This window comes from Gymnoscopelus braueri, assembly GCF_963280865.1.
Source record: "Gymnoscopelus braueri genome assembly, chromosome: 9".
Lineage (NCBI taxonomy): Eukaryota > Metazoa > Chordata > Actinopteri > Myctophiformes > Myctophidae > Gymnoscopelus > Gymnoscopelus braueri.
The window spans coordinates 16,556,741-16,579,040 of record NC_137610.1 but is presented as its reverse complement, the minus strand read 5'-3'; the positions used below and the strand labels follow the sequence as shown (position 1 = coordinate 16,579,040).

The 22,300-nt window shown below is 40.7% G+C and overlaps 2 protein-coding genes across 7 annotated transcripts; both read left to right on the top strand.

Annotated features, from left to right (window-relative positions):
- The first annotated feature begins 2,790 nt into the window (after positions 1–2,790).
- Positions 2,791–16,011, top strand: tpm1 (tropomyosin 1 (alpha)). 4 transcript variants are annotated; one of them, XM_080437400.1, is made up of 10 exons: positions 2,795–3,024; positions 3,642–3,767; positions 8,134–8,267; positions 8,805–8,922; positions 9,272–9,342; positions 10,152–10,227; positions 10,427–10,489; positions 10,609–10,678; positions 11,409–11,487; positions 12,748–12,964. In XM_080437400.1, exons 1-10 carry the CDS (start codon positions 2,911–2,913, stop codon positions 12,749–12,751), a joined length of 855 nt encoding a protein of 284 aa, XP_080293526.1. In that variant the 5' UTR covers positions 2,795–2,910; the 3' UTR covers positions 12,752–12,964. The 4 variants fall into 4 exon arrangements, with proteins under 4 accessions (XP_080293528.1, XP_080293526.1, XP_080293527.1 ...); XM_080437399.1 differs by lacking the exon at positions 3,642–3,767 and adding an exon at positions 3,986–4,111 and having other exon boundaries at positions 2,801–3,024; XM_080437402.1 differs by lacking the exons at positions 11,409–11,487; positions 12,748–12,964 and adding an exon at positions 15,244–16,011 and having other exon boundaries at positions 2,791–3,024.
- A 1,669-nt stretch (positions 16,012–17,680) lies between these two features.
- Positions 17,681–21,055, top strand: lactb (lactamase, beta). Of its 3 annotated transcripts, XM_080437396.1 has the most exons (7): positions 17,681–18,138; positions 18,784–18,868; positions 19,029–19,219; positions 19,323–19,626; positions 19,730–19,895; positions 20,083–20,611; positions 20,911–21,055. In XM_080437396.1, exons 1-6 carry the CDS (start codon positions 17,776–17,778, stop codon positions 20,606–20,608), a joined length of 1,635 nt encoding a protein of 544 aa, XP_080293522.1. In that variant the 5' UTR covers positions 17,681–17,775; the 3' UTR covers positions 20,609–20,611; positions 20,911–21,055. The 3 variants fall into 3 exon arrangements, with proteins under 3 accessions (XP_080293522.1, XP_080293523.1, XP_080293521.1); XM_080437397.1 differs by having other exon boundaries at positions 18,802–18,868; positions 20,083–21,055; XM_080437395.1 differs by having other exon boundaries at positions 20,083–21,055.
- The last annotated feature ends 1,245 nt before the right edge of the window (positions 21,056–22,300 follow it).

Genomic DNA, 22,300 nt, shown 5'->3' with positions numbered 1-22,300 from the left:
GCCCTTTAATATGGTGAAATTAAAGATAGCCTGAGCATGTCTTTTGATTTCTTTCACTATCTCCAGAGCGCACCTGTAAATAACTAAACCTGTACGTGTGAGCACAGTAACGCTTCCACTCTAATTTTCCAACATCTGAGTTTGGAAGGCAACGTCTAGACAGAAAAAAAGGTTTGTGACTGCTCACTTCAAAGCAGGCTCATTGGACCTAGGGCTATTTTTACAGTTTCAATATGTTGAAGGAAAGCATGATAATGGAGGTTATTTACATTCCCAGAATGCCTCAGCAAATCCAGCATGCCACCACAGACCTCCCCTGAGTTCTCAGAGTGAAAATACTAGACAATTAGTAATATATCAAATTGCAATTCAAAAGTAAAGAAGTCGTGCAGGCCCAAAGCGCTTTCCTGTCAGTAATAAAATGTAATGGCATAATTTACACTTTATAACACTTAGATATTAACAATCAGTCCTTGTTTGTCTGTAGTATACATGCATTGTTTGTGATCTAATCGACTAAACATTTTACCTCACAACAAACATTTTGCCGCATTGCTCACAGCTTGAGAAATACATGAAAGAAAAAAGTGCAACAGAACACACTCTGCGAAGATTTGTATTCAGGAAAATAATAGGGAAAAGCTGACCAGAAACAAAGTCTTTATTGTCCGTATTTGACAATATATATTTTGGCCTTTTTTTTTTCTTCAAATAGAATTGCAGTGAGACAGGAAACGGAGGGCAGAGAGGAGGAAGGACACAACATAGATCCTCAATCGGAATCGAACCCAGGATGCAACGACCACTTGGTTGACACTGCACCATCCGGCTATCCACTGTTTCGCCCCTATTACAACCCTATACAACAGGTACTTGCAGGATTATCAGACCTTGATATAAACCTTTGTTTTGCTGTGGCATTCAAAAGTGAATCTCACAGCACCACTGCCTTGTTAGTAGAAATAAACACTAAAGCACTGAAATGGACTAAGAAAGGGGAGGAGCCAAACCAAGTTCCTGTTTTACACAAAAAAGGTGGTGCCTCCAGAAATGAACACATTTCCTTCTGGGATTAATAATCTATCTATCTATAAGAGGCAAAAACAAAGGTTTACCAAATGGTTCCCAGATTGCTCAAACGTTATGTGTATGACAATTTTAAACTTGACAAAGTGCACATGCAATGCATGCTTTTATTGCTGATAGTTATTTCTGTAGGCTGTACTACTATGTAATGATCTAAGAAACAGACACGACTCGGTAGTCCACTATAGATGTAGATTATTTTCAGGGCATATCCCATAGCAGTGGGCCCTGGCCACTTGGCAGAGAGTCTCGGTGCTACTTTACTGACCAAGGCAGGTGTTCAAGAAGGCGATACTAAAAATATCTGCTTGAGAATCTTTGTAAAGAGCAGAAGAGGCTCTGTAAGAACCCATGTAGTCTTATCACACCGGCATTATGTTTGTGTTATAAACCATATAACAGAATGTCTTCCACTCTCAAAAATAATAAAATAAAATATCAATATAAACTAGAAAGTACTGTTCCTGAAGAAACAGTGTGGGATCGCTAAGAATGTTGAGCTGGTATTAAGTATTGATAGTGTTAGTAGTGTTATAGTAGGGTCATAATACAATGACATCAGTATTATGACGTCACTAGAATGGCATTACCATTCACTAGAATAGCATTATGCATTATGACGTCACTAAATGGCATTTCTCCATTGAAATGACCCAGAAAACGGGAATAATAATAATAATAATAATAATAATAATAATAATAATAATAACAATAATAATAATAATAATAAAAATAAATAGTGAAGATAACATTAGTGTGATCGCTAAAGCGATCCCACAAATATCAATTGATGGTGGATTAGTGAATCAATATCCTAAAAGTTTAGAGTATATTTAACATTTCTCTTCTCCAACATACAACTGCTTGGTGGTTATAATTAGGTTACAAATACCATCTAATTAGACTGTCCCTAGAGGGCTACTCAGCTACAGCCACACATCCACCAACAACAGTTTACAGTTTTCAATACATTATCAGGTAGCCTAGGCTACACGCCTCCCTATCTTACACATCTCAGACTGTGAACAATGGCTCTAGGGCCTGTTTGACCTCAGTCTCTCACTGACAGAAGCTATTTTACTGGACTAATGCAACGCATCCCTGAGGAAGTGTCTCAGTCTGCACACACAGTAGCTGTAAGCTGATGAAAGCCTGGCCAGAGCTTTCTCTTGGTCCAGATCCCAGCCTGTCAGGGCCCAAAATGAGAAATAGCTTAATGGTAAGCCGAGTCACCCTAGGTGACATAGATTTAAATCAAGGTAAGTCAGCCAGTAGGACATGGCATGCACGAAACCTAAATCAAGGATAAAGTGATGCCGCGAATAGAATTGCCATAGATGATGCTGAATAAAGACACTTGCTATTTGGAAACAAGGTGTCCTATTATTAATTACACCAACTTGTTACACTACAGGTAACAGAAGATGCATCCAGCCAGTTGCCCCTCAAAGTTAACTGCCTCCATCGTCTCAGCCCATGCAATGGCTTTTATTACATTAGGAATAGGGAACGCTTCCTTGCAGGAGCTGTTGGCTTGCCATCACACCCCCATATATAGGCATATCAGCGGTCAAATGTCTGGGAGCGACGAATCGCAGGGCTGATCCTTAAAAAAACTGAAGGCACCCCACACGCCCACACCCAAAAAAGTAGTGGATGGCCAAAGGAATCCAGTGGCCCCCCCTTGAAAGTACATATTTGACAGATCACAGCCAGGAAGAGCTCGCACTCCAGCTTTGCGTTCAGTTCGGCACAGACGCTCGAAACCTCCTCAGTCTCCTTTCTTTCGGACCTTTTGGTGCAGCAACAACACAATAAACAGCCATGGATGCCATTAAGAAGAAGATGCAGATGCTCAAGCTCGACAAGGAGAATGCCTTGGACAGAGCTGAGCAGGCTGAGGGAGACAAGAAAGCCGCCGAGGATAGAAGCAAACAGGTCGGCATTTGTTTTTTGGAAGGTCCCAAAGAACCGTAGAGAGAAAAAAGCAGGAGTATTACCGGTGGCTGCATGAGAGCCACAGCACTTCATGGGTTAAATGGATCGTCTGTCTCCTACATAATGGATTAATTGATTTCACCGATGATTCCGAATAAGGATTTAAAATTAAGAATTAGAGCATTTTTTCCTGCGGTTTTTGGGGATATTCTAAATCTTCTATCTCAACTGCCTGTGAAAGTCAATTGATGTCAACAATTATGTTATAGCTTAATTATGAATAGTAGCTTAATTGATCGACTGTAGTGAAGGAATCTATTATATTTAGTTAATGCATGTTTTGTTGTCATTTTAAAACGTATACTAGCTCAGTGGTTCTCAAGGTGGGACCCTCAGGGTTCCTTGAGGGGGGTTCCAAATGGACCCTTGTAAGTCTGTAACTCTGAGAGTGTACAAATGGAACCAAATGGACCCTTATACGGGTCCATTTGGTTCCATCTGTACACTCTCAGAGTTATGGGGGTCCTTGACATTTAAAACTTTGAGAACCACTGCACTAGCTATACTTAACTAAGTAAAGCTATATGACTTTTTCCTTCACATGCATGTATATATAGTTAGAGGATGAAATGAGAGAGATGGAAAAGAAATTACGCATGGCCGAAGACGAGAGAGATAAAGTGTTTGAGGAGTTCCAGACCGCAGAGGAAAAGTTGCTGAGCGCCGATGAGGTGGCGGCGAAGGTAATCTATTACACTTGCATGAACTTCTTCTAACTTTTTTTCTCTCCATTCTCTTTTCTCTCCATCTGTCCGTCTGTCTCTGTCTGTCTGTCTGTCTCTGTCTGTCTGCGCTCTGTGCGCCCCGTGCGCCCTGCTGCCTCACGCACTCTGTTTCCACGCTGGTCACCCTCTTCTGAACAAAACTATCTGCACTCAATAAAACACGCACGATCGATCAGCTTGAGGATGACCTGGTAGCTCTGCAGAAGAAGCTCAAGGGAACTGAGGATGAGTTGGACAAGTACTCCGAGGCTCTTAAGGACGCCCAGGAGAAACTTGAGGTTGCCGACAAGAAGGCCGCCGACGTAAGTATATGAAGGGGACACAGTCACACGCACAAATGCACCTATTCCTTCCTGCACTTTCTAGCTTTCTTCACATCTTTTTGTCACTGTGAGTTTGTGAAACGACAGCATCAACGTGACTGGACTTGATCTGTCTTTGATAGCCCACTGATCTGTCGAAATACGTTCTTATTGGGATGCTAATTTACCTGGTAGTGGGTATATTGGTGTTGCACACCTGCCCATCATTGGCAAAATATTGTTTGTCAATATGACAAATTGTTATACTGACAGCAGGTCATGTTATTGTTGAGTTGTCGTTTCACTGTTCACTGGCACTGCTCACTATCCACAATCACTCACGAATCGACGCAAAGAATGTATGGACAATTGGCTAGACCTATTCCAAAAATCCAACCAATCTCAACATAGAAACTAAACAAATCTAAGTTGTTGGTTTTTTATTTGATTTATTTGGGCTATAAATTGTAGATATCTTCATTGTTGTTAACTATTTCTTTGGTTGAACTGAAGTAGGCTAAGATCACAGAGGAGAGTGAACTTGCTGAAGCAAGCCACAGTCTTCCAGGAGCGCAGAGTAGCCTAAAGAAGCGAGTGGATAAATATAGCGCACTGCTTTATATGGTCAGGATAGAGCGCACGTTTCAGGGCTGTGGCCACGTCTTGCCACAGATGGGGTTCCTCAAGGAAATGTTTATTTAGACCAATTATTGAAAAATCTTCAATGAATAATTAATTTACTCTCCAGTTCTCAAATAATCTGAACCCCACATATAGGCCTACAGCATTTAGACGTTTCCTTTGCTCCGATCATGCAAAATGAAAACGATGCCAATGCTTTTAGTAAACCTACAGTAGCATGGAGAGTGAACACGCCCATGCCAAATGTTCATTAATGTTATAATGAACATTTATTAAATAAGAAATAGAAAATAGTCTTTATTTTATGTATTTTTTTTAATAGTATAATTAGCCTATATTTGACTAAAGATCCTGTTAGAAACATGACTGAAAACATCAACGTAGATGTCAGAACCACTAGGAACTGGGTTTGGCCAAGTAAAGTTGCACGCACATTTATAAATATAATGACAATGTCATGAAAAACTGCAACGTTCAACAATGTATCTATGTGCAAGATGACAGTCAACATTTGGTCAGTTTAGGTAAACAACCGTAATGTAAGAACTGAAGATTAAGCATAACATTTTATAGTATGGATCGACCATTATTATTATCGGTTATCCATTGAACGGGCCTGGTGTCACAGTATTTCCACCACCTATGTGTACTGCTCAAGTATGTCCGGCAGAGGGCGCTGTAACTCAACCAAAGAAACCTTGCCATGAATCCAAATGAGCTGATGGATGCTCACAGTAGCCTCATAAATCAATCAATAATAACTGGGTGCGTCCTAGTAATTACAGTGACAATATTGGTTTGATAATCAATTATAGCTCATCCATATTTAATGCGCGTACACACCGCAGATACACACAGCATAATAATAATAATAAATAATCAGTGGTGGAAAAAGTACTGCATTTCTTTACTTAAGTAAAAGTATCAACGCTGCAATATAGAAACACTCTGTTACAAGTAAAAGTCCGAAATTAAAAATGTTCTTGAGTAAAAGTACTGGCATCAAAATATACTTAAAGTACTAAAAGTAAAAGTACTCAATACTACTCATTATGCAGTATGTCCCATTTCAAAATGTATAAAAATCTTTTGAAAATAGCAGATCTACAAGCTTGTTGTTGTGAGCTTGTAGATCGGCTTTTTTCAAATAGCCGATTTTTTTTTTTTATAGAACTTAAATGGTTAATGTTTAGTAGTACAAATCTAAATCTAAAAACTAACTAGTAACTAAAAAGTTTTCAAATAATTGTAGTGGAGCAAAAGTATAGACACAGAAAATTGGAAATACCCCAGTAAAGTTAAAAAAAAAACATTAAAAAAAAAACTTAAGTACAGTACTTGAGTAAATGTACTTAGTTACTTTACACCACTGTGCTTTATAAGAAAATACTACACTGTTACTTCCGGTGGAAATGAGTGCCGCCGTTGAGTGCGTCTTTAAAAATCCGGCGCACTGTGCAGCCTGTCTTCACGCAGAACACAGTCACACGACATTCCAAGGCGGCATTTGTCGCCTCATGTGCACAGTTTACAAGGACCTTTCTGTAGTTTAACAACCACAAATTTAGCATTTATTATTACAATTATTAACAATGTCGGTGGAGGCGGTTAAGCGAAAGATCAAATCCCTGCAGTCGCAGGCAGACGGTGCTGAGGAGAAAGCCGAGAGGCTGCAGAGAGAACTGGTCTCTCAGAGGAAAAGCAGAGAAGACGTAAGCATGTTTAGCATTATTAAAAATAAATGTAAAATTAACGCGCGCGCGTCGTCCGCTATATCCGTAATTACATCCGTAATTTATTATATATTTGTATTCGTGTATAATAGTATATTTGGAGGGGATGCGAGGCGAGCAGCCCTCCTCTTCCATAGGGGGGGAATGTCTGTAAACTGAGCTTTCTAAGCTTATTTACGTGATCGTACAACGGTGTGTGTCGGTCCCACCACATCACCCATAGCTCTCGGTTTTATTGCCCAGATTAACGTTATCTCAGGGTAAAAGAAGTGATCAGTTTCAACCCTGGAGCGTTGCAACAGCCTCTTTGGTTGCAGATGGACGACTATCCATGCATTTTTGTTGCAGTGCAACTGACAGCATTGACATCGTTCTGCAGTCAAACGGTTTGATCTCACCAGGAAATGCATAGAGGAACCAGTTTGTTGCTGTAGTGTAGGCTATAAATTGCCCATATAAGGACAAGGGGTGTTCTTCTGTTCAAAGAGTGGTGACTTGCCTTCCTACCATGAGAAACCATGCTGCAGCTATTATTAGGAGAGGGAAATGAATATAAGTCTATCTAGAATATATATTATAATCTCTTGACAAGCTCAATATATGGCCTATCTTTAGTAGATTTAAGCAAACATGGGGTGTTTCTTTTTGGGCGGGGTTGAAACCAGTGTTTGAGCTGATACATTTATCTGTGGTTCACTGGTTTCAACTACACTCACTTTTGTCACTATTCACAACATAGTGCACTTTGCCCCTGCGCAGCACACTCAAAGTCTTTACACAGTGAGTTACTAGGCTAGCGAGGTGAAGAGACCTTGGAGTTTGTCTTCTTAAACCACACACACACACTAAGGTGGATTGCGTTGCCTCACCAAACATTAAAGATTATACATTCTTAACCACAGGTCTCATACACAGGCCTACAGACCAGTAATGGAGAAGCAGTACAGGTTTCCACAGACCAGTGTTCAGACGACTTATTAAATACATAACTACTCATTGAACACACTTGTAGCTATTGTGGTTCTCCTGATATGTCTCTTAATGACGACTAACCTTAAAATGACTATACTACTGGAATACTAAAAACACATTGGTGCTTCACCTTGGGACAAATCTGTGATTGTGTTTGCATTAACAGTACAGTCGAATAGCCCCTGGCCTTGTTCTCTAGGGCCTTGACTAATGAGGCTAGGTATTCAACCTTCTTGCAGCCTGGGACGTTGTTCTCATTAGAGATTCTCATTGAGAGGCATTTTAACAATGTTTACTTTCAGCTCAGGGCCAAAAATTACATCAGAGACCTCAATTGCACTGAGTGTTTGTTAATTTAACTCTTAACCACTTAGCCCAATTTTGTACTTTGGCGATTTAAAAACTTTATTATTATTAAACAGAAATTTCACCTATAATGGCTTGCCCAAAATAAGGACGCCAGGATTAATGTGGTTAAGAGTCGCACACTGGATTTCACTGTGTATACTGTAGGCATAGGGAAAAAATCTAACTCCCCTGCATTCTTTGCGTTGATGTTTTGTATTTGTGTAAACACCTGTGTGTAGACACGTATGTGTATCTGTGCGTAAACCCTGATCTTGTTTTTGTCTACAACTTTTCTTAACATTCTCATCTCCTTCTCTTCCCCATCAGGCTGAGGCCGATGTCGCTTCCCTTAACAGACGTATCCAGCTGGTGGAGGAGGAGTTGGATCGCGCTCAGGAGCGTCTGGCAACCGCCCTGACCAAGCTGGAGGAGGCTGAGAAGGCTGCTGATGAGAGCGAGAGGTGGGTTCTTATAGACACGTAGACAGACATACATTTGGAATCTCTTTATTGTTCTCCCTTTGTCTACATTTGCACAAGCAGCTCACAGACTGTTCAGTGCATAATAGCAAACATGAGCCGTATTCAGAGGCAAACTGGGATGCTGTGGATAAATGGGCCATGTGGCTGCGTTTCCCTTGGCTTTTGTTTTGGACACAAACGGCCCCTCTGTGCAGCAGAGCTTAATGCCGTCACAGTAGCAGAGTCTGACAGTGTACAGTCCTTTACTGTCATCTCAAATGTAAAAGCTATACTATATCCCCTACCTCTGCTGTAGGGGGACGCTGTCAGCCCTTGACTTTGGAAGGGCATATTAAAGATTCACTACCCAGTATTAATGTGCGTCCTCCGGGAGGCCCTGTGTCGGCTGTCGGGGCATCTTCCCACCTGCGTTCTTTCTGCCCGTCCGGGCGCATTGATCCGCATTAAGTTACAGATTTGAGTGTAATGAGTGTAGGTGACTCTTTAACGCCTCCTGCCTGTTTGTTCCTCCCACAGAGGCATGAAGGTCATTGAGAACAGGGCCATGAAGGACGAGGAGAAGATGGAGCTCCAGGAGATCCAGCTTAAAGAGGCCAAACACATCGCTGAGGAGGCTGACCGCAAATACGAGGAGGCGAGTTTCCCAGATGTTGGCAACCTTACAGGAGCCACCCCATGCTGCCATGCTTACAATCATAAATATTAAAAAGATTGAAGTCTTTCATCTGTAATCACAAAGTATACGTGCCAACCTACACACTACTGTACATACTGTAATTCAATCTGCACATACAATACCTCCCCGCTATGTTACAAAAATTGTAATTATAAAATCCATCGTGTTAACTCTGAGAGTGTACAAATGTACACAAATGGAACCGTAAGGGTCCATTTGTGTCCATTTGTACACTCTCAGTGTTAAATTTATACAGTTTGGTGTGTATTGACTGTATTGTAACACTTGTTGTGCTGTGTACCTAAAGGTGGCCCGTAAGCTCGTCATTGTTGAGAGTGAGCTGGAGCGCACAGAGGAGCGCGCTGAGCTTAACGAGGGGTAAGACCTCTACTCACATCTACACTTATAACCGGCATGGATGCTGAGGTTTCTAAACAGTTGGTTTTGTAATAACTAATCCACAAAACACAAAGACCTTTTCTCAATATGTGCAATGTGCCCTCTGTTCTTATTGCATGTGCTGGTCATTTGCATGCACATTGTGGTTTGAATGTATGCCACACCCACTAACAGACGGACTCGAAGAGAGGCTGAAGAGCTCAGAGCTTTGGAGCACAGCGTAAAATCGCTAGACTCATCCGTCACAAAGGTACTACAGAAATAACGATAGATGCATCTTTGGTAGAAGTCTCTCCTCTTTTGACTTTCATTCACCTCGCTGAATGAAATCTCTGTCTTGTTTGTTCCACTTGTTGGTCTTTTCCTTATTCACGCTTTTTTTTACATTTCTTTTATTCTGGGCATCTTTGACTCTTTCACACCTCTAACTTGGCAGGAAGTACGCAACAATTAAACCTCATATTTAAAGAGACTTGTGTGAAATGCATTAACTACAAGAACTAACTTTTATTCTAAAGCATGTTTACCTTTACTTTAGACTACTTAAACATTCTGTGTCACATTCCTGCCCTGTTGGGCCACTTTGGGTTTCTCTCCTCTTTGAGTCTCCCTAGTTCTTACTTTTTTGTTTTGTTTTTGTTTCCTCTACCCATTTTCTTACTTTTCCTGTCCCTTTTTTGTGTCCATCCCCTGGTCTGTGTACATCTTCGTCCCCCCTACTTTGTCACCTTTTCCTCCCATCTTTCTTCTATTCCTTTGCACTTGACCCCCCTCCCATAAAACAACAGCAAATGCGCTGAGCTTGAGGAAGAGTTGAAAACTGTGACCAACACCCTGAAGTCACTGGAGGCCCAGGCTGAGAAGGTATGTGTGGCTTGTAGACCAGTGCATGCCCATTGAACCCCTCAGCTCCTCCATGTCCTTGGTGGGTAGGGAACAAAAGAGCCTGGAGTGCCACACAGACGTCCTTATTTCATAGCGACCGTCTTCCTAAGTATATGAAAATACGCCATCAGATTGCCATTCATGTGTTTGACTCGTGTTACTCTTTTCCGTCTCACAGTACTCACAGAAGGAGGATAAGTACGAGGAGGAGATCAAGGTCCTCACAGACAAGCTGAAGGAGGCAAGTTTCCCAGGACCTTATCTGGAGTTGTTGGCCAGAGGCCATGTTATTTTATACTTGCTGTAGGATCAGAATGACACGGTGCAAGAGTTCTCATTAAATCTGTCCCTCCACCACAGGCTGAGACTCGTGCTGAGTTCGCTGAGAGATCAGTAGCCAAGCTTGAGAAGACCATTGATGACTTGGAAGGTATGATTTTCTTACTTTTCGCCTCAGAATTATAGAATTACAAGTATTGTAGAACTTTCCTCAGTATTTTCAAATGGTCAACTCATTATGTTATAAATCACGTTGATATTTGGGTAAGTGGTTGTTACAATTTTCTCAGCAACATTTCCCCACGTAAGCCTATTCATTTCTTTGCTTCAGAAACTTTTTCCATTTCCACCCTTTATATTCATTACTGTTCTTTTTCAAACCCAGCTATAAATCTGCTTGTGGCATTCTACAACTTGGCTGATAGTTTACTTTTTGTTTCCGTAGGTGGAAGTGAGTTAGGGCTTCACTATGTTAGGATATGTTTACCTCTTATCAGGATCTGCAGTATTACTGGTAGATTATTGACTTAGGGCAAGGGGTGAAGGTAAATCATGTGTAGGTAGAAGAATGTTTCACATGGCTGTCATAGTAATTATGAAGGCCGAGGCAGTAGCTGTATCGGTATGGAAATGGGTGGTACATTCCTTGGAACGCGTGTAGGAATTTGCCATGGCCTCTTGTTACAATTCTATTCCGTCATCCTCTCTGCTATAACTTCCTTCTCTTTTCCCGTTTTTGTTTGTCTGCCTCTCTCTTCGTGGCTTGTGTATCTTCTCTCTCTGTGGCCTGGTTGCTCCACTCTTCACCGCCTTCCTTTCCATGTATGCTGCCATACCCTCCCACCACCTCACCTCACCTGTACCCCCTGCCACCCCAATAGATGAGTTGTATGCCCAGAAACTCAAGTACAAGGCCATCAGCGAGGAGCTGGACCACGCCCTCAACGACATGACCTCCATGTAATTCTCCACCACCTCCTCCTGCTTGCGTGTGCCCGTGTGTGTTTGTGTGTGGGTCACCCCCCCACACACACCCCCCACTTCCCCTTTACATTCAATCACTCTGCACTTGTCACCCTCTCATCTCCTCCCTGTATACTCGTGTATACGTTCATTATAAACCCTTTCTCCATCTGTCTCTGTTCCTACAATTTTGAGACGGTTCATCTAGCTAAACATACAAAATGATTTGTATAAGTCTAATATAGTAATATAATACTAAGGTGGTATTAAAAGACACTGCTGTATATCATGTCTGTAGAACAACCACCATTGTCAAAAGTGAAACCTTAACAATAGCCGTTAGTGAGAAATTATTCTCATACTTCCTCCTTGACGAGCGTAGCTATGAAGAAATGCATAGCATCAGCAGTGTCAGTCCTTGTTTGAACAAAGACAGTATGGAGGGTCTCAAATTTCTTCTCTCATTACTTTTTAAGTTGAAAGTAATCGGTGTTCATTGTGTGAGTTTGTCCATTTCCCCCTTTTTGTTGTCTTTAAGTTGAAAGTAATCAGTGTTCATTGTGTAAGTTTGTGCGTTTTCCCCTTTTTTTTGTCTTTAAGTTGAAAGTAATCAGTGTTCATTGTGTGAGTTTGTGCGTTTTCCCCTTTTCTTTGTCTTTACTTTCCAAATATTGACTATAGTTTTGTAAAGCTCTCCAGCATGTGAGAATTCTGTTGAAATGCACTGGATTGTATTTAAGAAACATTTGAATGAGTCTTGTTGATTATACCTGTAGTCCAGGTTAATCTCTCTCTATCAAGCATAACTCCCTGTCACTTGTTTGGACTACTAACATGGTCTATTTCTGTCTGGAAGAAAGGCTACTTCTGTCTGTAAGAAAGGCCACTTGTATGTTTGTGGAGGACCTTTCTTGTTGCGTCATTTTGTCAGTTGAAATGGCATGGTCTACCGTCATCCTGGCTGGTCTCCCCATGTGTGATTCACATGGCACACTGTTTTAAGAATGACTTGTGTGCTCAATACATGTGCGTTGAATCTCAAGGCTGCAATGTATCTCTCCACTTTTAAACTGAAGTCTATATTTTGGGCATGACATTACAGGTGAACATTTAAAAAAATCAAGTGGTTGAGAGGTGCATTGTGGTTCCCGCCGTGTCGACATTCTGGGTTGATTTGTGGTGCGCATCTCAATATTTCACTGCCCCCTCTCACCAGCAAGCCCCCCTGGTTCACTCTACTTCTTCTCTTCCACACAGATAAATTGTTTACATCACATCAAAGACGCCTCCTGCCGGCTGAGTGGCATCTGTCCGCTCTCTCCAGCCTGCTCTCCATTTTCCCAGCCCCTCTCTGTCTTTTTGCTTTTCCTCTCCTCATGTTTTCACCTCATGTCAACGTTAGTTGGATCCCATCTCTTGTACAGAATCTTAGAATCTCTCTACGTTGTGTAAAAATAAACGTCCTTTCCTTCTATGTAAGCTGTATCTCTTTAATCTGTCCTTTTTCTTTTTTGAACTTTCCTTTTTTTTCTATTTTCTCATGGTTAAATAAAACCAGCAAGCCTTGCTTTTAAGTTATGCATTTCATTGTTTGTTTGTGAAACTGAAGACTGTTTACTGGTTCCAAGTATAGTCTCTCAATTTCGCAGCGGCATTGCAATCATAGTATCTGAAACTACATGTACTTGAGAGAAGCTGAGCTGAGTTGCGACTGCTCTCATGATTTAAAACTGATGCATGCTAGCACTTTTCAACACCTTTTAGTATTGTGGCAGGAGTAGAAGACATTGGAAATGTTTTGAAAAGCAGAAGGCACGAATCTGCATTGGATTGGTACTGAGAATGTGGTCAGGTGGAGTAATGGTTGGGAATGGAGAGGAAGATGCAGTGCAGTATAGCCTAATTTGTGCTTCAGTGTAAGAAGTGCCGTGCGACATGCCGTTAAACGAGGGATGTATTTTCTGGATAAATTGTTGGCGCAAGAAGCATCAATTAGGCTTTTGTAGGATCAATTTAGCCTCATCTGGGTGGTGGACAAAGTACTTTAGTATGACACAGATTGTTTGAATCCTTTGGGATGCTAGTGATGATGACTCATGATCTTTGTACAGTATCCTGTCATTAATCTAAATAAATTATAGATTTACACTCGCTCGTTCTTCTTTCATTAAAACGCATAAATTCCAGAAAATGGAAGCCATTGGCAGGTGCCGTCTAAAGGTTTTGGTCATGATTAATGCTTCTTTGTTTTGGTACTCTTCTGAAAGTATTCATTGACATCAAAGAAGTAATAAAACACAGTTGAGCCAACTTCCTTATGGTCTCAAATTTGTCTTATCAGGTTTATAGTCACAGATACAGTGCCTGTGACTATTATCAGATGTTGATTCTCCATGAGAATTGACCAAGTTCCACTGCTGATATCACTATATAGAATTGTATATGGTACGATATCATACTCTAGATATCTAGATTTATACCTTGCCGTACCTCATTGTCACTCACCGGTCACTTCAGTTATTAAAAATCAGTTTGGGAAGCATATGACGAAATATAAATTATGCCTGATTTACTGTATACTTGGTTGCGCACTATTTTGTGCATTGAAAATGGCTGATCTGCTATTTTTGATGTGCGACACCGGCACACAACTAAGTATAAACCAGGCCTTAGGCTTTAGCTTTAGTAATACAAGTTCTTATAGGGCCGTCACAGTGGATGTTCTTCTTTTGACTTGGGTTTGAATGTGCTCAGTATGGGGGGTTCTACACTGACCTGTTCCAGATGAGGTAGGTACCAACAGGCATGGTACATGCTCTGCTGTTTTCCACTGAATCCTCCTTCTTTTCTTTCTCCCTTTCTACTTGCCTTCTGACTGCAAAGATCCTCTCTACCTGCAACTTGAGAAAAAACGTCTTCTCACTAATGAGCTAAGATTGGTCTTGAATGAGGACTAAACAGTGACTTACATTTTAACCATGTACTTTAAATGTGTATACTGTGTATATAATGACAATCTGAGCCACTCAATGTATGATGCCTGCTCTGCTTGCGATATTGTGTTGCTGTACACGGTATTTAAAGTGCACTCAAAATCAGGGATTATTAAAGTACGCACATTAGACAGAATATATGAAAACACTATAACGCTGCATTATATTTATGGACTTGTATGGATGTAGTGTATATTGTATTCTATCAATGCATTCTATATAGGGAACGCTTTGTTGTAAGCTGTAATCGGTGTGCATGGTTTGCTTGGCAGCAATTATCAGACCTTGATCACCCTCAAATGTGTTGTTGGCCATTTCTCTCTGGTTCGATCAGTGGTTCACAAATGTTTTAGCTCGAGACCCAAAAGATACATGGTGGTGTTTACCTGCCACCCAAACTTACAAAAAATATATTCTGAGCCTATTTTCAAAAACTGTGAAAATGGCCGAACTACAAGCTCTCAAAGCATGACTCGTTGTGAGCTTAAGATGAGCTATTTTCAGTATCAAGTTTTATTATTTATGGGGAAAAAAAATACAGTATATTAACTCGCAACCCTTTAAAAATGAGTCTGCGACCTAAAAATGGGTCCGATCCATTGTTTGGGAACCACTGTGTTAACATGATTAGTTAGCTTTGTGACTGACCTGAGTTGATGCACTGTGGACAGCTTGAGTATTAATGCAAGCTAAACATCTGATTGAAGCGTGCTTGCTTGTTGGTGTGATAGTTAATGTTGTTCATTTGATGTTCTCACAGAGAAACTGTCACATGCTAAAGAAGAGAACCTCGATATGCACCAGATGCTGGACCAGACTCTAATGGAACTGAATAATATGTGAAAACATCGTCTCACACACGCACACACACTGTGGTTTGGGCTTTTTGTACTTGCACCTTGCTTGCCATAAACCCTCCTTCCATTCCATCTCCATGGTGGAGTACAAACAGCCAGATGCTATTGTTATTGCACCGTACTGCTTTAAGTGGAACTCAACCGAGGAACAAACTAAGGAACACAGTAAAATCCTCACTGTTCTTTTAGCTATAAGAGTGAACAAATGTAACCAAATGGGTAAATTAACAGTGAGGATTTTACTGTGTAAAAGGGAAGGTATAACATTTCCTTAATGAGGTCCAAATTGAGAAACCGTTCTTTGCGAGCTGATTTTATTCTTGTAACGATGTATGCATTCTGAAATAATTATTGTGTTTTGCTTGACAAGTCATGTGGTGAAAAGACATGTGCCATTGGTTAAAAAAGGTGTTATAAATCTACAATGTTGTTAGTCTGGTACAACCTAACCCCAATTTGATAATGCACGTACTGTACATTTCTATCAAAGGACAAAGTGGAGAAATTTTGCACTTAATTAAACCTCAATCTGTCATGCACATGTTTAATATTGTCTGCCCTGGCCCCAGCATCCCAGTTTCCTCAGGAGTGTAAGTATACATTGAATATGCCTGGTTGTACTGTATGTATACTGGTGCTACTGTATTATCAAGCAGTTTGGGGAAATGTAATTATTTTTTGACTACCTTATGAAAGCCAAAATTCCATTTTATTTTGTTTACGTTTATTTGTAACAGTGGTTATAAAAGTATCTTTCTTCAGTCCCAAGTGTATTTATTTTTCTGTGTGAAATTAATTATAATGTAAAGTATGCTTATGGAACATAAACATACATTTCAGTACATTTTTCTTTAAACCACAGTTCAAAATTTGTTCATCTTGTCTAATAGAATGATTTCGGTTATCTGGTTGTGCATCGTTTTACCAATGTTTCGTTAATGTACATGTTTCAAATGTATGTGATAACTGAAATGTACAAATAGTGAATATAAATAAAAGCACACGTTTGAGATTTTCTAATTTGTTTTGTGCTGTAAATTGTGCTGAAATTATATGCACTCTATATACTAAAATGCACCAAAAATGATATATATTATGGCCTATAGCCTATACTGTCAATACAATTGATGTCTTTACATGTCATAGTGACTGTTGAAGACCCCCCTGCAAGTGAGTTATAAGAGTTTAAGCCTAATTTATGCTACCATTGTGAGCTTGTAGGTAAGCTATTTCTGGCATGCGACAAAGTATGAATTGGGCAGTGTCAAAACCATGGTTACCTGTTCATCTTACAGCTTTATTATATCTACTGTCTACGCCACTGTTTCCCAAACACTGGGTCGGGACCCATTTTTATAGTAGTAAATATCCCTTTCTTTTTGGTTTCCTACATTTTGTTTTTAATTCCTTATTTCAGAACATTCCCCAAAAAATGCAATGATTTTTCAAAATAATTTCATGAATAAATAAAAAAATAATTTAAATTTTCCATAAATTAGAAAACAAATGTTTAAGAAAACTTGCTTGGGTCCTGAGGAGACACAATTTCTCTTGTGTCTCGAGCTAAAAAGTTAGCTGGGAACTGGGAACCATTAGTGTAGCCTACTCACTTTGAGGTCATGTTTCTGTGTTTCTGCAGGCACCTAACTGAACATTGCTGTTAGATTTCTATAACTATTTTTTGAATCAAAACATTGGATTAAGTAGTTAGGCTACTTCATAGAACAATATATATATTTCTTATATTTCGTTTAATTTGGTTGATTTGACCTTGAATGGAACTACAAAAATGTAGGTGTAGCAATCAAAATATAAAATCCAATACAATTGTGTCAGAAAAAATTGGATGGGAAAAGAGAACAAATAAATGAAAATAATTAAGTAAAACCAGCTTTCCTGTCCAGTGTTGACAGCTTGTCTGGTGGTTCTGGTGCTAACAGGGAGGTAAGTGGCTGTGACCTCTGAGAGAGTCATTTTTGTCACCTCAGCAAGGCGATAAAGTGTAAAGTGAAGTGGACTGTTGATAGACGCGCGTGTGTGTGGGCAAGGAAAGAGTGCAATCTTGAATAACTTGCAATACTCAGCAACGCCAACATTTGTGGAGATATTCGTGATTCTTTACCAATTGCAAAAGACATAGTTTGTTATCTCACAGACGTGTGTGTGTGTGTGTGTGTGTGTGTGTGTGTGTGTGTGTGTGTGTGTGTGTGCATGTATGGGTCAAGGGGTCCTTGACATGAAATAGTTTTGAGACCCACTGGCTTACGGATCGTGAATTGATTAGTTCTGTCTAGAACAGGGGAAGAAAGAAAAAAAACGCAAACAGGAAGTAAATGATAGTTTCCCCAGTGAACTGAACACAGTGCTGAATGTAAACACCAGCGATCATCACCAGCAGCAGCGAGTGAAAGTTTATTATTTTTGTATTCGTTACAATGTCAAGATTGTTTCTGCCACACCGTGTTTGTACCAGATGTAAACTCTGCCCGCCGCTCCCCGCAGCGCGGCGATTCTCTTTGTTTACACAGAAACACTCAGACATACAACAAACACATGTTTTGTTCCAGCAGCAGCAGTTCGTCAGGAGAAGGTCAAGTAGTACCTGGTCTAACAGAAGCACTAGATGCAGGCTGTGGGTTTATTATGGCGTCGGTGCGGGGGTGGCTTTAGCGTTGGGACTGAAATATCACACTGATGCGACTAACGGTTCGTGCGACGCGGCCATACGTGACCATCACAATGATCAGAGATACCTGACCGCGATCGCAGTCAGCAGAGACCTTCTGGGACGCATAAAGGTGGGTGTCATGTCATCTACATCATGTCATTGTGTCATTTCCAGTGGTGGAAAGTAACTAAGTACATTTACCAACTAAGTACTGTACTTAAGTACAATTTTGGGGTATTTTTTACTTTACTGGACTATTTCCAATTTTCAATACTTTTACTTCTCCACTACATCTCAGACTGAGCCAAATATTGTACTTTTTACTCCACTATAATTATTTGAAAACTTTAGTTACTTTGTAGAGTTTGATTATTATTATAAAACATACATCATGTGACAGACGAGCGTCATGTGAACCATGGCTAAAAACATTACCCACTTCAGCCCTATATACAGCTACAAGCTCCCGATGCCACCTATTGTAAGCTTGTAGATCTGCTATTTTCAAAATATTTTTATACATTTGAAAACTTGTGAAATGGGACATTCTGCATAATGAGTACTTTCTACTTTTCGTACTGTAAGTACATTTTGATACCAATACTTTTGTACTTTTACTCAAGTAAATGTTGAAATCCGGACTTTTACTTGTAACAGAGTATTTCTGCATGGCAGTATTGATACTTTTACTTGGGTAAAACATTTGAGTACTTTTTCCACCACTGGTCATTTCCCCTACTGTCCCCTGCCCAGTGTATCAGCTCTGTTTTCACAGATATCTTGCTGTTGTCAGGATGAGGTGGGGGCACCAGGGTTGGTGGTTGGAGTGTCAGTTGATGGCAATAAAGTCTGGTGTGAAGGTGGGTGGCAGACAGCATGCTATTATAAATTAATACGATTTACACTGTAAAATCCTCAGTATTAATTGAACAAATGTATCCCTGGAAGAAAACGAGGGAGAAAATGAAGGTCCATTTTACACTCTGTGTTTCATGCCTTTCAATCTGTGCTATTTTACAGGGCTTGGTTATGCTGATTTGGAGAATCGTCTTCCGTGTGGACCAGATACAGTGATGCGAATAGCCAGCATCAGTAAGCCCCTCACAACTGCAGCTGCAGCACGTCTATGTGAGGAGGGTAAACTAGATCTGGATGTCCCAGTCCAACAATATGTCCCTGAGTTTCCCCAGAAACAGTTTGATGGCGAAGATGTAAGTTAGTCGGCATGACCATGAGGAGCCATAGTTAAATCATCTTCAACAACCATTACTCCTCTCCATATTGAGTTCAGTTTCCTCTGTTCCCGTCTTTCAGGTCACGATAACCCCACGGATGGTTCTCTCTCACCTGAGTGGTATTCGGCACTATGAGAAAGATGCCAAGAAAATAAGGGAGGATAGGGAGAAGGCGAAGCGACCTCTGAAACCCCCGGTGTCAGAGAAAAAGTGCTCAACGGAAAACACAGAGAAACCCAAACAAGAAGACAAGAGCAAGGATGCCAAGCCATCTCCGAGGAAGAAGGAGTTTGAGCTGGAGGAGTACTACCTGAAAGACAACTATGACAGCGTCATCCAGGCCTTGGACTTGTTCAAGGACGACCCACTCATTTTCAAACCTGGTAACGGGTGCACCAGCTGTAGCAAAAAGCAAAACGTGTTTTTCTTTTTTTTTCTCCAGCATTTTGCTAAAAGTGGTTTATCCTTTTATTACTGTACATGCAGGTACCACATTTCTGTATTCCACCCATGCCTTCACTCTACTCAGCGCTGTGGTGGAGCGGGCTGCTGGCAAGCGCTTCCTGGATCATATGATGAACATGTTCCGTGAATTAGGCATGCTCAACACTGTGCCAGATGAGAATGACCCAATTATTTACCACCGCTCAAGGTAATCAGTAACCTACAGTAACTAGAATCTCCATCCAGGTCTAAAGTTCTGTAGAAAGTAGAAACCTGTTCCTGTTACTAAACGTGCATGTGATGATTCCCCCCCCCCCCCCTTTATTTGAGCGCATATGATAAATATGTATTGGGAGGTTCTGTGAGGATAATTTTGACTGATTGCTCTTTCTCAGGTTTTATCACCTCAACAAGAAAGGGCGGGTGGTGAACTGCCCATACGTGGACAATTCCTACAAATGGGCTGGAGGTGGCTTTCTATCCACAGCGGGGGACCTGCTGCTGTTCGGTAATGCTCTGCTCTACAGCTACCAACTGGCCCAACTAAAGGACCCTAAAGGCTTCCTGCCTGGCTTCCTCAAACCACAGACTGTCACGGACCTGTGGAGCGCGGTAGACAGGACAGAGGGCAGCTGGGACAAGGAAGGGCTGTACGCCCAGGGCTGGCTCGTGGTGGAGAAGCTTCAGAAGTACGGCCAGTGCAGGCATCGCAGACACTACGTGTCTCACACAGGAGGTGCCGTCGGGGCTAGCAGTGTCCTTCTGGTGTTACCCAGTGAAGAGACCGTTCACCCTCACGGGCAGTGTCCAGCCATCCCACAGGGAGTAGTGGTTACCATCATGACAAACATGCAGTCTGTTGGACTGAACGGTACAGCGCTGAAGATTGCACATGAATTTGAGAAAGCCAGAAGCCAGTAAGCGGTAGTGATGGGGAAAAAAACGTTAATTTCAGTGAACGAACGGTTTCGTTCACGGCAATGATTCGTTTAAATGATTCGTTCTCCTTCAGTAGTGCTATTTTCTAGTGAAAAACTATCGTGGGAGCGTTATTACGTCGCTCGTACAGCCCGCCCTCCCGTCCTTTGTACGGGGGGAGGGGATGGGGGGCATGAACGATAGCGTGAACGTAACAGTTTCAGGAAGAACGAGCTCGTTCACGTTCAGGGCAATGAACTAGTTATTTTGAACGAATCGATCATGAACGACCCATCACTAGTAAGCGGATGTCGTTTGCCATACAAATAGGTTTACATTACATTACAGTCATTATTTTCAAATAAGACACTTGTATTTGTATTTTGATGATCATTTTTAATGTTTGTCTGTGGGTCACATTTTAATAAATTTGATCTTTCATGTTGTAAATGTAATGTATCGTTCTTTTGTTATTGTTGTCTGCAACCAGGTACTTATGAATGTATAACAAGTTGCAGTGTGAACTGAACCCTTGGCTGTACTGTCTTGGAAGATATTTTACCACTAGGTGGTAGCAGTGTACCATATTTCTACAAACAAAGGAAGCCCACTGACATTATGAGATGGCAATTTGTTTGCTAATTAAAATGTGGTTGAAGCAGGTTCACTTTCCATATTTTTTTTTTTTGCATCTTTATCATACAACAACTACAAATTAACCAAAACAATTGACAAGCTATGCCTTGAAAGCTTTGCTTCAAAGAATCGACAGTCTTGAAAGTGTTTGAATACTAGCAGTGTGGTAGCACATCCGAGGTTATACACTATATTTGATGGAATCGGCGATGTGTGTCATAGCACAGATGCATCCCACGTTACCTCATCACACGTTACATCTTTTGGGAGGATCCCTGTGGTGTGATTACCTAACTCGCATTGCATATACAGTAGACATTATCTACATAATGTCTTACTATACAAACCATGAAATCTCTTGTGGCGATTTCTACTTTTAAAGACTAATTTAGTGTAAGTTTCCCTATGCATTGTCATGCACTAATCTCATTGAGTTCAATATGTTGATGTTAGGAAATATCAGAGATACAATCCACTGCATTTCGATTTCCTTCCTGCTGAATGCAGTGAAACTGATTAGCTCTTTGACAGTGACGCCTAATATACTTAGTTACATAACGGTGTCGCTCACCAACAATAACAGATTTTCAAGTGAAATTAGTTTTGCTTGAACATAAACATTAACACCCCATCAGAGGTAAGCCTATGTTTTTCTACTTTTAGAATAGCCTTTTATTTGGTTCAACACTTTTCAAAACAAGGTTTATAAAGTGCTTCACTGACAATAAAAAGTTAATGTATCGGAATCCTTGGCTTTGTTTGTGCAAGTAAAAGAAAACAGGCTCCGAATAATACAATGAATAACATCTAAAGGTGCAAAGGTGTTCTAAAAAATTATATACAAGATGATATTGAAACCGATCATTCAAATGTCCTGATGGCTTGAGGGCGCCGGAGGCCTAATTTACACTTTCTACTGAAAAACCTGATGCCACATGTCATATTGTTTTCAGTTGAAAAACACTTATTTTAGTTTTCATTGACCTGAATATCTGACGTGTTTTGGCTCATAGGGGGTTTCATTCAGACTAGCCAGGGACCAGCCCATGCTGTGCAGAC

Bases quoted from the DNA above. Each gene is read 5' to 3' on its own strand.
- tpm1 (XM_080437402.1), top strand. From the start codon at position 2,911: ATGGATGCCATTAAGAAGAAGATGCAGATGCTCAAGCTCGACAAGGAG. The intron at 3,025-3,641 runs GTCGGCATTTGT...ATGTATATATAG, and splicing joins CCGAGGATAGAAGCAAACAG to TTAGAGGATGAAATGAGAGA. The intron at 8,268-8,804 runs GTGGGTTCTTAT...TTCCTCCCACAG, and splicing joins GCTGCTGATGAGAGCGAGAG to AGGCATGAAGGTCATTGAGA.
- lactb (XM_080437396.1), top strand. From the start codon at position 17,776: ATGTCAAGATTGTTTCTGCCACACCGTGTTTGTACCAGATGTAAACTC. The intron at 18,139-18,783 runs GTGGGTGTCATG...CTGTTTTCACAG, and splicing joins ACCTTCTGGGACGCATAAAG to ATATCTTGCTGTTGTCAGGA. The intron at 19,220-19,322 runs GTAAGTTAGTCG...CCCGTCTTTCAG, and splicing joins AACAGTTTGATGGCGAAGAT to GTCACGATAACCCCACGGAT.